This window comes from Ochotona curzoniae, unplaced genomic scaffold (assembly GCF_017591425.1).
Source record: "Ochotona curzoniae isolate NIBS_2020 unplaced genomic scaffold, NIBS_Ocur_1.0 patch59, whole genome shotgun sequence".
Classification (NCBI taxonomy): domain Eukaryota; kingdom Metazoa; phylum Chordata; class Mammalia; order Lagomorpha; family Ochotonidae; genus Ochotona; species Ochotona curzoniae.
In genome coordinates this window covers 9,855-24,024 of record NW_024467038.1, presented here as the reverse complement: position 1 = coordinate 24,024, position 14,170 = coordinate 9,855, and the positions used below count along the sequence as shown (strand labels likewise).

The 14,170-nt window shown below is 37.5% G+C and overlaps 1 protein-coding gene across 1 annotated transcript in view; it reads right to left on the bottom strand.

Moving 5' to 3' along the window:
• Window positions 1-13,599, bottom strand: part of LOC121168125 (nck-associated protein 1-like) — a gene marked incomplete at its 5' end in the record, with an annotated part of 62,490 nt that extends 48,891 nt beyond the window's left edge. The window contains 7 exons of the mRNA XM_040997915.1: window positions 703-859; window positions 8,715-8,763; window positions 9,786-9,923; window positions 11,668-11,758; window positions 11,841-11,983; window positions 13,264-13,320; window positions 13,507-13,599. Coding sequence (XP_040853849.1) covers window positions 703-859; window positions 8,715-8,763; window positions 9,786-9,923; window positions 11,668-11,758; window positions 11,841-11,983; window positions 13,264-13,320; window positions 13,507-13,599 — 728 coding nt within the window. The remainder of the gene's footprint in view (window positions 1-702; window positions 860-8,714; window positions 8,764-9,785; window positions 9,924-11,667; window positions 11,759-11,840; window positions 11,984-13,263; window positions 13,321-13,506) is intronic.
• Between the last annotated feature and the right edge of the window lie 571 nt (window positions 13,600-14,170).

Below are 14,170 nucleotides of genomic sequence, written 5' to 3'. Positions count from 1 at the left end.
GTCCTCAAATGACTGTTAGCAGCCAAGAATGGGGCAGGTTAAAACCAAGAACCTGGAACTCCACGTGGTGGACTGGAAGCAGAGTAGCCAACACATGACCCAGCATTCCAATATGGGAGGTGAGATCCTAAGCATCAGTAAAACCTGGAGCACCACAACTGTCCCCACAGATTTTTAAATAACTGATGCTTTAACTAAATTTTATTAGGACATTATTGAATTGGATATGAAATGGAATGTGAAGTAAATGTAAACAAGTTTCATTTTTATCAAGCTCCCAAGTTCAGCAATAATTATTCAACATCAACTGCAGAGATTCCACTATACTTCAGATGCTTCTCATTTCAAAAAATTTGCAATTGCTACAAACTCCGAGCTCAACTTGGCTTTTTATGTTTTGGGATGGCAGAATCTCAACCTGAAACAAATACAGAACTCATCTTCCATCCAGAATGCAAGCTTTGGAAAGGCAAGAATTTTAGATTTCTAATCTGTGAAATGATCTTAAAAATACAACTGCTTCAAAAGCATGTAACCACTATCGTAACAGGACAATTGTTCAAACACCTTGCTAGAATCACAGCAGGATGACTGAGGCTGTATCTTCCCTAATGATGTGACTACTACTACATCCATAAGACATTAATGAAGACAATACATACCAACATTCTCCAAAAGACAAAATAACGTAAAATTCCATACCCTCGTATGTTTACAAATAAGTCTTCTGCAGCTTTGTGAATGTGGAAAACTTCATCTCGAAAAAGAGAGAGGCAAGAGCTGCTTTGAAGCGCTAGCTTCCAAAGGTTCAGTGCTGTAGCATCAGTATTTAGGATCCCATGGCACAAAATAAAGCCAACTGTAAATAAAAAGGAAAGCAAGTACGATTGTAAAAACATTCCAAAGAAAAATCTTTTTGACTATATCATAGTCTTTAAAAGAGAAAGAGTAGCAGCAATTTTTAAACTGAGGCTTCTAAATGACAGATGTGTAATTATATACACACAGAAATATTAACAGTATTCTTTTCAAACTGTAACTTACTATACTCTGCAGGAATTGAACCCACAATGACGCAAAAAAAAACAACAGTTTCTGAGCTATAAGCAGGATCATTTTAACAAAAGGTGTTTTCAGGAACACTTAAAAATATTCTTAAGTCACAGATCAGATATAACCAACATAACCTTCATAGTTGTAAGTGGAATTTAAAGCAAATCTTTCTCAAAGTTATCAGGAGACCTGCTAGCATTACAGCATTATCTGGTATTTTCACAGTAATTTATAGTTTAGTGAACTTTTTCACATGCACTCAATTATCTCACAGGATTATCCTATTATCTGATCAGAGAAATGGTGTCCTTTTACAACTGAAGTAACTTATCTGAAGTTATAATATCAAACTTAAAAGAGTTAGCATTTGGTCGCAAGTAATTATCTTTAAAGTTCATTATTCTTGGGCCCAGGGCGTGGTGGCGCAAGTGGTTAAGGTCCTCACCTTGCACGCCCGGGGTTCCCATATGAGCCCGGTTCTAGGTTCTAATCCCGGCAGCCGCGCTTCCCTTCCAGCTCCCTGCCTGTGGCCCTGGGAAAGTAGTCAAGGACGGCCCAAAGCTTTGGGAACCTGCACCCGCGTGGGAGACACGGAAGAGGTTCCTGGCTTCGGATCGGCATAGTATCGGCCGTTGCGCTCACTTAGGGAGTGAATCATCGGACGGAAGATCTTCCTCTCTGTCTCTCCTCTCTGTATATCCGCCTTTCCAATAATAAAACTAAATCTTTAAAAAAAAAATAAAGTTCATTATTCTTTACCCATATTCTCTATAATAAGCTGCTCTCTATAATATGAACCTTAAATATCTTAGTTTTAGTATCTTACCTGGAAATTCTACATAAATGTGTAATCATAAATACATTTCCTGGTTAACTTCCCAATCCTCTGAACTAAGACTTAAGACCACATCCTTCAGTGATGCAGTACACTCAATGCCTCCTATACATGTAAAGGTTTTACGCCTGGACAGTTAAAAGCAATTTTATTTTCTGTGAGACTTCCCTATGATTCAAGTAACTGCAACCTTTAAACTCCTGTACTACTATTTGTACTATTATTATAACTGTACTATCAACACTTCAACATAAAACTTACCATTTAGCTTTTCTCTCCCTTCAAAAAATTTTTTTTCAAGATTTATTCATTTTGTTGGAAAGTCAGATTTACAGGGAGGAGTCACAGAAAAGATCTTCTACGCACGGGTTCACTCTCCAAGTGGTTGCAAAGGCTGTAGCTGAGCTCAGGTGCAGGGTCCCAATGCTTTGGGACATCACTGATTGCTTTCCCAGGCTACAAGCAGGGAGCTGGCTGGGAAGTGAAACATCCAGGCCATGAACCAGCGCCCATATGCGAGCCTGACAGATGCAAGGCGAGGACTTCAACCGCTAGGTTATCATGCTTTAGGGCCAGCGCTCTAGCACAGTAGATAACCAGTGGATGGACTATCTCCTCTCTCTGCCTCTAACACCTTCAAAATAAATCTTTTTTTTTTTTTTTTCAGAAGGGGAGATGCGAGGCCAGCTCATTGACACAGTGGGGAAAGCCATTGCCTACAGCAATGGAAGGCTAAATGGGCACTGGTTCAAGTCCTGGCTGCTACACTTCTGAACCACCTCCCTGGTAATACATTCAAGTGCTTTGGTCTCTGCACTGGCAAGGGATTTACTGATTTAAAAAAAAAAAAAACGGTTTCTATGAAAATTTTATATTATATTAGAAGCTATCAAGTTTATTTTTTTAAGATATGGGTTATGGGGCCTGGCGCAGTAGCCTTGCAGCTAAAGTCCTCACTTTGCATGTGCCAGAATCCCCTATGGGATCCCAGCAACCCCACTTCCCATCTAGCTCCCTGCTTGTGACCTGGGAAAGCAGTCGAGGACAGCCCAAAGCCTTGGAACCCTGCAGCTGTGTGGTAGACCTGGAAGAATCCCCGGATTCCTGGCTTAGGATCACTGCAGCTCCGGCCATTGTGGCCACTTGGGGAGTAAATCAATGGACAGAAGATCTTTCTGTCTCTCCTCTCTGACTTTGCAATAAAAATAAAACAAATCTAAAAAAAAGATATTGGTATGGTTTAAAGTATATTTGTTTATGATATATCTAAAAAGAGCAAATGAATTTAAAATAGTCTAAGATAAAGGCAGGGAATACTAAATATAAAATAACAACCTCTTTTTTTTTTTTTAGGATGCTTTTTTTCATTGAAAAGGCAGATTTACAGAGAGGAGAGATAAAGACCTATCCGCTGGATCACTCCCCAAATGGCTGCCACAGCTGGATCTGAGCTAATCTGATGCCAGGAACCAAGTGCTTCTCCCAGTTCTCCCACACAGGTGCATGGTCCCAAGGCTTTAAGCCATCCTCTACTGCTTTCCCAAACACATAAGCAGGGAGCTGTATCAGAAGTGGAGCGGAGCAACAGAGACACAAACTAGCATCACATGGGATGTAAGCAGAGGACAGAGGGTTATCCTATCGAGCCACCTATGTAAGCCCCTAACCTTCTTTTGTTGGCAAAGACAGGACAATTTTTTTAACTTTAAAAAAATGTTTAATTTCTCAACCATAAAAATGTTGGAGGGCCAGCACAATGGCTCAATTGGCTAATCCTCCCCCTTGCAAGCACAGAGAACCGATATGGGTGCCAATTCGTGTCCTAGCTACTTCATTTCCCACCCAGCTCCCTGTTTGTGGCCTGGGAAAGCAGTTGAGGATGGCCCAAAGCCTTGGGACCCTGCACCCTTGTGAGAGACCTGGAAGAGGCCCTCGGCATCAGATCAGTTCAGCTTTAGATGCTGAGGCCACCTGGAGAGAGATCAGCAGATGGAAGATCTTTCTTTCTATCCATCCATCTCTTTGTAAATCTGACTTAAAAAAATAAAGTTATAGAACAAAATTAGAGGACAGACTAGATAACAAAATTGGAGATAGAAAAGAGAAAAAATAACTATTATTATTAAAATTTTATTTTTCTTTTATTTGAAAGAGTTACAGAGACAGACAAAAACCAGGAGGGAAGAAATCTTTCATCTTCTGGTTTATGCCTCATATGGCCACAACAGCTGCAGTTTTGCTTATCCAAAGACAGGAGTTTCTTCTGGGTCTTGCACTACAGCAGGACCTTGGGCTGATATCAGGTGGCAGTTCCTCATCCCTGGGTACTGGGCATTTGGGAGGCTGGGTGTGGCTTCCACCTTTATCTCTCCCCTTCTCCAGAGACAAGAAGAAACAGAGAATTTGGAAACAATGATTTCACCCACTTTTCCCTAACCCTCAATCCTTCCCACCCTGGTCAACCATGTAATCATCAAAAATTTTTTTAAAAATTTAGTCATATATAAAAACTAATAAATCAAAAAACAAAACCAATAAAAACTAAAAAACACAAAGCTCTTAAAACAATTCCTTTCCAGCAGTGAATATGGGAGAAGCTGAAAGAATTTAGCTATCTATGAGTTCCTTTCATTACACCTGTGTTTTCTTCCTCCAGTTTGTGGGCCACTTAGGATCATAAACTATTTATTCTCTGTGAATCAGACAAACATAAGGGTCACTTAATTCTCCTTGCAAGCTCTGAGATCCCAGGAATAGTGGTTCTTGTCCTGGCTGCTTCACTTCCAATCCAGCTCCCTGCTTATGACTTTGGAAGGCAACAGAGGATGGCCCAAAGCGCTGGGATCCTTTACCTATACGGGAGACCAGAAGCTCTAGGTTCCTGGCTTCAGATCGGCTCAGCTCCACTTGGGGAGCAAACCAGAGGATGGAAGATCTTTCTCTTCGTTTCTCTTTATCTCTAGAACTCTGCCTTTCCAATAAAGATTCATTTTTTAAAATGTATTTCGTTTCTAAACTTACTTTGAAGATGATATGATATATAGCCCACAAGACTTAAGTGATAGCCTAAGCTCTAACCTTATCTTTTTTTTGTAATTTTTTCTAAAGATTTATTTTTATTATTTTTCTATTGGAAAAGCAGATATACACAGAGGAAGAGAGACAGAGGAATATCTTCCGTCCGATGATTCACTCCCCAAGTGAGCGCAACAGCCGATGCTATGCCCATCCGAAGCCAGGAGCCTCTTCCGTGTCTCCCACAGGGGTGCAGGGTCCCAAAGCTTTGGGCCGTCCCCAACTGCTTTCCCGGGCCACAGGCAGGGAGCTGGATGGGAAGCAGGGCCGCCAGGATTAGAACTGACGCCCATATGGGATCCCGGCCGTGCAAAGCGAGGACCTTAACCACTGCGCCACTGCGCCGGGCCCTAACCTTGTGTTAGAGACTAACTAGTAGTGTGTCTTAATCCTTCAATTTCTCATCTACACAAGAGACTACTTATCCATTAACAAGTCAATAGGACTGAATGATGTAATTTCCATCAATGACTTAGCACTGTGATAAAGAACAACTTAAAACCTAAGGATACTGTTCCTCTAGATGATTATATGTATATGCATGTTTAACATATGTATATGTTGGTCTTGCAGTCTGGATTAAGGTGGCCTTATATCAGAGAGAACACACAATATTTGTTTTGTTAGGACTGACTTATTTCATTGAGCATGGTGATCTATAGTTGGGACCACTTTCCTGCAAATAGTAGGATTCCATTTATTTTTTCAGATTGGTACTTTTTTATTCAAAATCTCTTCAAGTTATTTTTTTTTTGGCTCAATGATAAGAGTGTTTCTAAAATACTATCTGAGAAACAATTGTCTTGTGTTAGGAGCTTCGGCCCTAAGATGACGCCTTGGCTGTATGCCAGGGTCATGAGGAAGAGGCCTAGCAGAATCCGGAACTTCATCCTGATTGGCCCCTGGTGCATGCTCACCACGTGCAGGGTTAGTACTCTGCGTTATGATTGGTGTGCTTTACGCGTGCTGTATTGACCTTAATGTTGATTGGATGGTGAAATGTATATATTGTGAAGTTTGTGCGGAACCAGGAAAGGGAGGAGATGGAGGATAATAAAGAAGCACCACGGAAAAGGACACGGTGTGTGTGAGAGTTTTTCTCTGCGGGTCAGGGAGCTCTCCACAGTCTTGGTCTTCCTAGAATTACTGCTTAGGAACTAATTATTCTTTTTTCTTGATTATATAATCATCATCATTAAACACAGCCTATAAATTTCTTGCCTGAGAATCATATCTTGGATATATTTATTTTTAGTTTTACTTTTAGTTTGTGATACAATTCCATGGGCTCTGAGATTTCACTTACCCCCTCCCAAAATTCTCTCCTTCACACTGATTTCCCCTATACAATTACAATAGGATAGTCCTTCATAAGCAGGCATAAGTCCATCATTCTATTTAAGTGTATCCTGACATTGTGGGTACAGACAATGGCAGAGTCCAGCATCCTATTGTCAAGATATATTTAACAGTTTCATTGGGAGTCCACCTTTGATTTGGAAGCAGAGATGCATACTGCATTGTATCTTCACATCTGAATACGATAGTCTCTATTGCACAATTACTATACCTTCCATTAAATCAAAAGCTATAAAACAAAATCAACAGGGCCCAGCGGCATGGCCTAGTGGCTAAAGTCCTCCCCTGGAATGCGCCGGGATCCCATATGGGCGCCGGTTCTAATCCCAGCAGCTCCACTTCCCATCCAGTTCCCTGCTTGTGGCCTGGGAAAGCAGTCAAGGATGGCCCAAAGCTTTGGGACCCTGCACCCGTGTGGGAAACCTGGAGGAGGTTGCTGGTTTCTGGCTTCAGATAGGCGCAGCACTGGCCGCTGCGCTCACTTGGCTGGTGAATCATCGGATGGAAGATCTTCCTCTCTGTCTCTCCTCCTCTCTGTATATCTGACTTTGTAATAAAAATAAATAAATCTTTAAAAAAAAAACCACAAAATCAACAACAGGAATAAAGTTAAAAACTTTACAACACCATGAAGTTAAATAAAATGCTACTAGATGACCAATGTATTGCTGAAGAAATGAAAACTAAAAACCTTTTTGGAGAGAATGATGTTACTTACTATATGATCCATGATTTAGTGAAGAATTTAATAAGAGAAAAGAAACTATTTTGTTGAAGAAATGAAAATACAAACAAAAAAAAAATCAAACTTTGAGTTGCAGCAAAAACAGTATTGAAAGGGCTGTTGATCTTATATTTTGCATGAAGGTTGCCTTGTATCAGAGAAAACATGGATTGGGATTGACTTATTTCACTGAGCGTAATGGTCTCTGGTTGGGTCAATTTGGTTGCAAATGAAAGGATTTTGTTCTTTTTAATTGCTGAGTAGTATTCCATAAAGTAGATGTACCACAGTTTCTTTATAACTCTTTTGTTATAACTAGTTTCTTTTGAAGACCATCTGGGTTATTTCCAAGTACTTATTAGTATAGATTGTGCTGCTATAAATATAGGAATACAGGTCATTTTCCTATAAGCAGATTTTATTTCTTGCAGATATATTCGTAGAAATGGGATACCTACAACACACAACAAATTTTCCCATCTTTTAGCACTTTCCATACTGACTTCTTTAATGGTTGTACTAGCCTACACTCCCACCAACAGTGAAGCAGGGTACCTTTCTCCCCATATCCATGCCAGCACATGTTGTTAGAGTTCTGAATTTAGACAACATGCATGTACATACAGTCATCTAGAGGAACAGTATAACAGAGACTACTACATCGAGATGTGAAGATACAAGGCAGTATGTATCTCTGCTTTCAAATCCAAGGTGGATTCCTAATGAAACTTAAACATATCTTGACAATAGAATGATGGACTCTATACCATGACCCATACCCATAATGTCAGAATAGCAGAATGATGGACTTACCACTGCTTATGAAAGACTATACTATTGTAGTAAAATAGGGGAAATCAGTGGGGGGAGGGAATTCAAGAGGGGTGGAGGGGAAATCCCAGAGGCTATGGAACTGTATCATAAAATAAATAAATTATAAAAAATAATAACTTGAACAAAAGGAGTAACTTGATATTATGCCACCTACACTTGGTTAAAATATTTTAAAATTCTTTCATCTTACTAAACAGATCTCTAGGGGAAAAAATTGATTAAAAATAATTCTCGGGCCCGGCGTGGTGGCGCAGTGGTTAAGGTCCTCTCCTTGCACGCCCGGGATCCCATATGGACGTCAGTTCTAATCCCGTTGGCCCCGCTTCCATCCAGCTCCCTGTTTGTGGCCTGGGAAAGCAGTCGAGGATGGCCCAAAGCTTTGGGACCCTGCACCCGTGTGGGAGACCCGGAAGAGGCTCCTGGCTTTGGATCGGCATAGCATCGGTCGTTGTGCTCACTTGGGGAGTGAATCATCGGACGGAAGATCTTCCTCTCTGTCTCTCCTCCTCTCTGTATATCTATCCGCCTTTCCAAAAAAAATAAAATAAAATCTTAAAAAAAAATAATTCTCAATAAATCTCAAGACACCTATTACAGTCTTTGGAGAATTATGAATCCACAACTGGCAAAAGTATTTTATATGCTACTGCCTGTAAAATGGCATGCCTTGCATTTTACAAGTACACATCAGTAAATAAAAATACAGTGTTTCTTGTGTTTATCTTTTCCATTCCAAAAGAAGTAAAACCTAGTATATTTCATAATAAAGAGTGCTAATAAAGTTTAAAACAAAGAAACCTAAGGATAATCACAAAACTAGCCCATTTTACTTACAGATAATCCATTTCTCCATTGCATCCAAAGAAAGATATTCACAAGGCATCTTAAAAAAGAAAAAATATATAATTTATAGTTGAGAAATTATTATTTTGAGTATATGTACATATAAAATAATTCAGTCGCTATAGTCTTTCCCTTTCAAAAGTTCTAATTATCTTTTTTTTCTTTACTTGCCATGTGATGATACCTTTAAATATCAAAAATGAAGCTTGCTACTATGAAGGGAATAAATATGCTACTGTAATGATTTGAGGGAAAAGGAATAAGGGGGAAAGCAGGAGGGAAGAGAAAAAAAAGTGCTTCTAAATCTGCACCACAGAAAAATGTGAAATCCACTCATTTTATACAAATAAAAACAAAAACATGAGGAATACTAAAAAAAATTCTAATTGCTCATGTCTTTGTTCAAATACCACCAATCAAATTTGAAACCATGGATAAATTTTGTCATTTAAGTTTCCAGTCAGAAGACAATGGTCCACCTGTTTCAAGCCAGCACCTCAAAGCTCTACTTGAAATATGCTCTAGCTAAAATGTCTCCAAACCATTAAATGACAAATTCCCATTTTGTGAAGCTATAACAGTTTATAATATTCTACAGGATCAAAATTTGATCAAGTTAAAAGAGGTTTATTTATGTGCCTGGATGCTCACTGTCTCCTCCAAATCCCTAACTATGTGTGTATTTTCTTCATATGAACATCTATGTTCATACACATAAAAAATTACAAGCATAATTGTAATAATTTCCCTAGTTGGTAGATTGGGGGGTGATTTTTTTCTTCATACTTTTGATATGTTCAAATTTTTGTACCAAGATAGGATAAAACAAACATTTCAATTTTGAAGAATATATATTCATACTATTAACCGTACTAATGTAATATCCATTTCTGTTGAAAATCTACCAAAAACTTAATAGTATAAACAAAAGAGCATTTTACAACAAACTTTATTGATTGATAGGCCACTGGCTAGTTTTTACTAGAAAAAAATTATTTTATTGTTCAGTCAATTTTTTTTTACAAATCACTTATTTTTACTCAGAGAAAAATGGAACCATACAGTGTCAGACTGTGCCGGATTAAGCATTGTACTAGGTGCACTGATTAGACTTAATAATTGTGCATTTCTCCACTGGTCAGCTGAAAGATTCCTTCGAGGATATACCATTTGAAGAGAAATTAGTGCATCTGAAAGAGACTAAAGTAGAAAAGAGCAAGTTTAAGAATAAGTTATTATTTTCCTTTTTGCTTAAATTTCACCTAGAATTACTGTTTCAAACTGCTTTATCATTTTAAAACAAACCCATACTTCCTATAATATCTGAATTATGTAACAGATCCCTTCCTGTACATTTTACTTTTAGTTCTATAATATATAATATTATACATCTGAGGTAAAAGCTTAGTTGAATACTGTGCTACTGATATAGAACAACAGAGCTTAAAGAATGGCCGGAAAAAGACCCAAATCTATAGTGGCTAAATAGTGAAGGACATGCACGAGTAATGAAATAGCACAAATGGAACCAGAGAGAAGAGGCACAGGGATGATGGCTGTGGGATAATAAACACTACCAAAATCAGATCTGGGAAATGACTGTGACACACTGCACATCTGAGGAATCCTGCCACTGTGTCTACAAATCTGGCTTTTGGTTTTTTTTTTTAAAAGATTTATTTATCTAAAAGGCAGATTAACACAGAAACATAAGGTAGAGAAGAGAGATCTTCCATCCACTCACTTACTCCCCATATGTGGGCCAAGCCAAAGCCAGGAACCAGGAGTTTCATCTAGAACTCCTACTTGGCTGCAGGAGACCAAGGATTTGGGCAAGCTACTGTTGCTCTGCCCACGCCCATTAGAAGGGAGCTAGACTGGAAGTGAAGAGGGTGGGACTTGAATCAGCACCTATTGCAGCTGGTGGCCTAACCTGTGGTGTTACCCACTAGCTTCTTTCAGTACTCCAAAAGGTTTGCATTTCGGAACATTTTGGGTTACAAATTTTCCAATTAAGGATGCATAACAAATCAACTAACTGTGCAAAGATATCAAGCCAGAACAGAATCTTAAGAATTTTCAAGGGAGTAAAAACAGCTAAAGAAAATCACTTAACTGTATGTCAAGAAAATGAATAGTTTTATACAAAATTCTGTATTATTAAAACTCTCCACATTTAGAGAAAAACACTCCAAGATTCAAAACTTCAGTATGGTACTGCTATTATCGCAGCCAAACAGCTTACCTTGTCATAATTTTCCAGCCCTTAATATTAATAAGTAACAATACTACATATCTGTAATTTTGTTAACATACTGAGAAACAAAAATGAGCCCCACCACACATGAGGTACAATAGCAAGTTTTTTTACAACCAAAATTATTTTATGCAGAATGACATTTTTAAAATAATTTTAAGATTAGACCATTTAAATTATTTCTACAAAACCCTGTCATGTTTCTCTAATAAGAGAATATAATGCAGTATAGTCAAAATTTATCAAAAATACTGCATCTCAAACCTTTTTAAATTCTCACAGTCACCATATGTGTTAAGTGCAATTATAACTTAAGACAACTGAGGAGCATGAGAGTGGTTAAGCAACTCGCCCTCTAGCAAAGAGTAACTGGCAGATCTGTGCTTAGAACCCAAGCAGACCAGTACAACAGACATTTTGAAATACTGTGCCATACACTCTACTACTTCTACAAGTTGAGTCTGTATTCTGAGTCTCTATTAGTATTCTAAATCTCTACAATCTATTCTAAATCTAACTAGCTTTTTGGTTCACAATTGGGTAAAATTATACACAACTACTGCTTACATTTTCAATGTAACTTTTTTCCTAAAAGAAGCTTATCATCTTGTCTAACCATCCAGCTTTAAGTTATCTCATACAGGCATAGATGTGAAGATCACACCATACCTAAAAATCAGCTCTTACCTTGCTGTGGGGTACAAATTCTTCCATCATCTTTTTTAAAGGGTTCTCATAATCCACAATCATCTGACCAAGCCGTGGATATTCTCGGTCACTTAAAAGAAACATGTCAGATTTCAATGACTTGTAATCCATCAAACTGAGAATCTCAGAAAAATTTAAGAATGTACATTTACCTAGCTCCATGGGTCATTTCATGAGCATAGTTGTATAATCCAATAATTGCCTTCCGTTCTTCAATTCGAGACAGTAGTATCATTAATGTTGTATATGTTATAATCAAATCTAAGTAGTTCTTTGTTAAATCGAAGTTTACAGTCTACAAAAATAAATCAAGTTCACCACATCATACACGCCAAACTTTTAAATACACATAGAACATCTTCATAGCAGTTACTGAAAGCTATTCATTTTCTAATTTCCTATTTCTGAAATTCGAATTCCTTTCACAAAAAAACTTACATTTTTTTAATTTTTAAAAAATTAGCTTATTTGAAAGACAGAGACAGAGATAGCAACAGAGAAAGATTTTCCTCTGGTTGGTCCAAACCCCACATCCTACAGCAGCTGGTGCTGATGCAGGCTGAAGCCAGGAACCTGGAATTCAATCAGTGTCTCCCTGTGGGAGGCAGGGACCCAAATACTAGACCCTTCACCTGCTAGAGTGCAAATTACCAGGAAGCCTGGATTTGAATACGGTCCTCTGATACTGAAAACAAGTGTCCCAAAAGCCATGCCAAATGTCCTTTCTGAATTTGACTGCTACAGGTTACTATCTGTACCCCTGTGACACAATTCTATGAATGAAAAAGAGATTGAGATCACTGCATTCAAACTGATAAGAGTTTAAAAGAATAAAAACCAGCATAAGACAACATACTGCTGCAAATATATCACCAAGTAAGAAAAAGTGTTATTTTTCAAAGAAGCTTACAATTATGTCACTGGAGACCTTTCCCCCTTACATTTGTTTTATTCAGAAATTTTCATACTAAAAATACTAAGAATTCTAACAAGTATGCATTTTACAGAAAAAAAATACCATCAGCTGAATGTTTCTTATATTGATTCTACTAGGACCAAACTGAGAAAGCAGTAATTAAATAAGACTTACAGTCAGTGGCAATCAAGTAGTAAGTAAAACTGGAAAATATGTTTTACAAGTCCTCCCATTAAAAAAGAAGCTACAATAAAGTAAGACAGGGGTCAGCATTGAAGTGCAGTGGAGTTAACTACCACTTGCAGTGCCAGTAACCTACCTTGAAGAGTGGTTCTAATTCTGATTGCTCTGCTCCCAATCTACCTCTTGCCAATGTGCCTAGGAGAGCAGTGGATGATGGAGTCCCTGGCTCCTGGCTTGGGCCTCACCCAGCCTCAGTCACTGGGACAATTTGGGCACTAAAGCAGCCAATGGAAACTCTCTGTCCCTCTACGTCATCGTCGTTCAAATAAAATTCATCTTTTTAAAAAGCAGAAAAGGTTAAAATAATAACACTAAAAATTTAAGTGCCACTTGTATAAACTTTCTGTAAAAAAAAAAAAGCAATTGATTCCAAGTTTTGGAAACAGAATAGGAAACTTTTTTAATAAAATACTTACAATATCAAAGAAGACTTGGCAAACATCAATAGTATTCAGTAATTCACAAACATGATCCTGAAAATAAAGGCTTAGTTTAAAGTTTTATGCATATAAATAATTTCACATTCAGAAATCACAAATGAAATGTTTTAAATTTCAGTTGCAGAATTCTAGTTTTACTATCCATAAGTGACAAATCTGTACAGCCAGCAAATGTTAAATCTATCTCTAAAAAATTAAATATTATATTAAAATGCATACCTTAAATTCCATAACATCTACAAATGTAAAATAATATAATGCCAGGTTTTTCAAAATCTCTGATTTTTCTTTCTGTAGTTGTGCAAGCTGTTGCTGTAAAATAAACAAAATTAGAATATATTATTTATAGAGAATAGAAGTATTTAGTGACAAGCTATCTTTGCTATGATTCTAAATGGAAGCACAAGCTCTCAGAATATTTCTAGATGACTAAGATTTAAAAAAAAATCAAAGTACTGGAAACTGCATCTGCTAATAGTGATCAGCAACTGATAGCGTGAAGCTATAAAACAAATCCAAGCAGATTAGTACCAATAAATTGAGCTATTACTAAGGAAAACTGGGAAATGTTAGAAAAAAGACCAATTACCCAAAAAAAAAAAACCTCTTAAAACATTAAAAACAAGTTGTAAGCATGATCACATTACTACATATGGGAGAAAATAAAGTGAAAATAACATCACACACTACAAAAAAACAATTTGCTATATAAATTTAGAACTTACCAAAAAGAACATCCAGGCAAAGCCACGTTACGCATGCAAAATAAAATGTAGATACAAACATAAAATACAGTAACGGTTCCCTGACCAAATCACAAAACACAATAATATTTCAAACAAAAGCAAAAACCACCACAACAAAAAAGAAATGATAAAGAAGC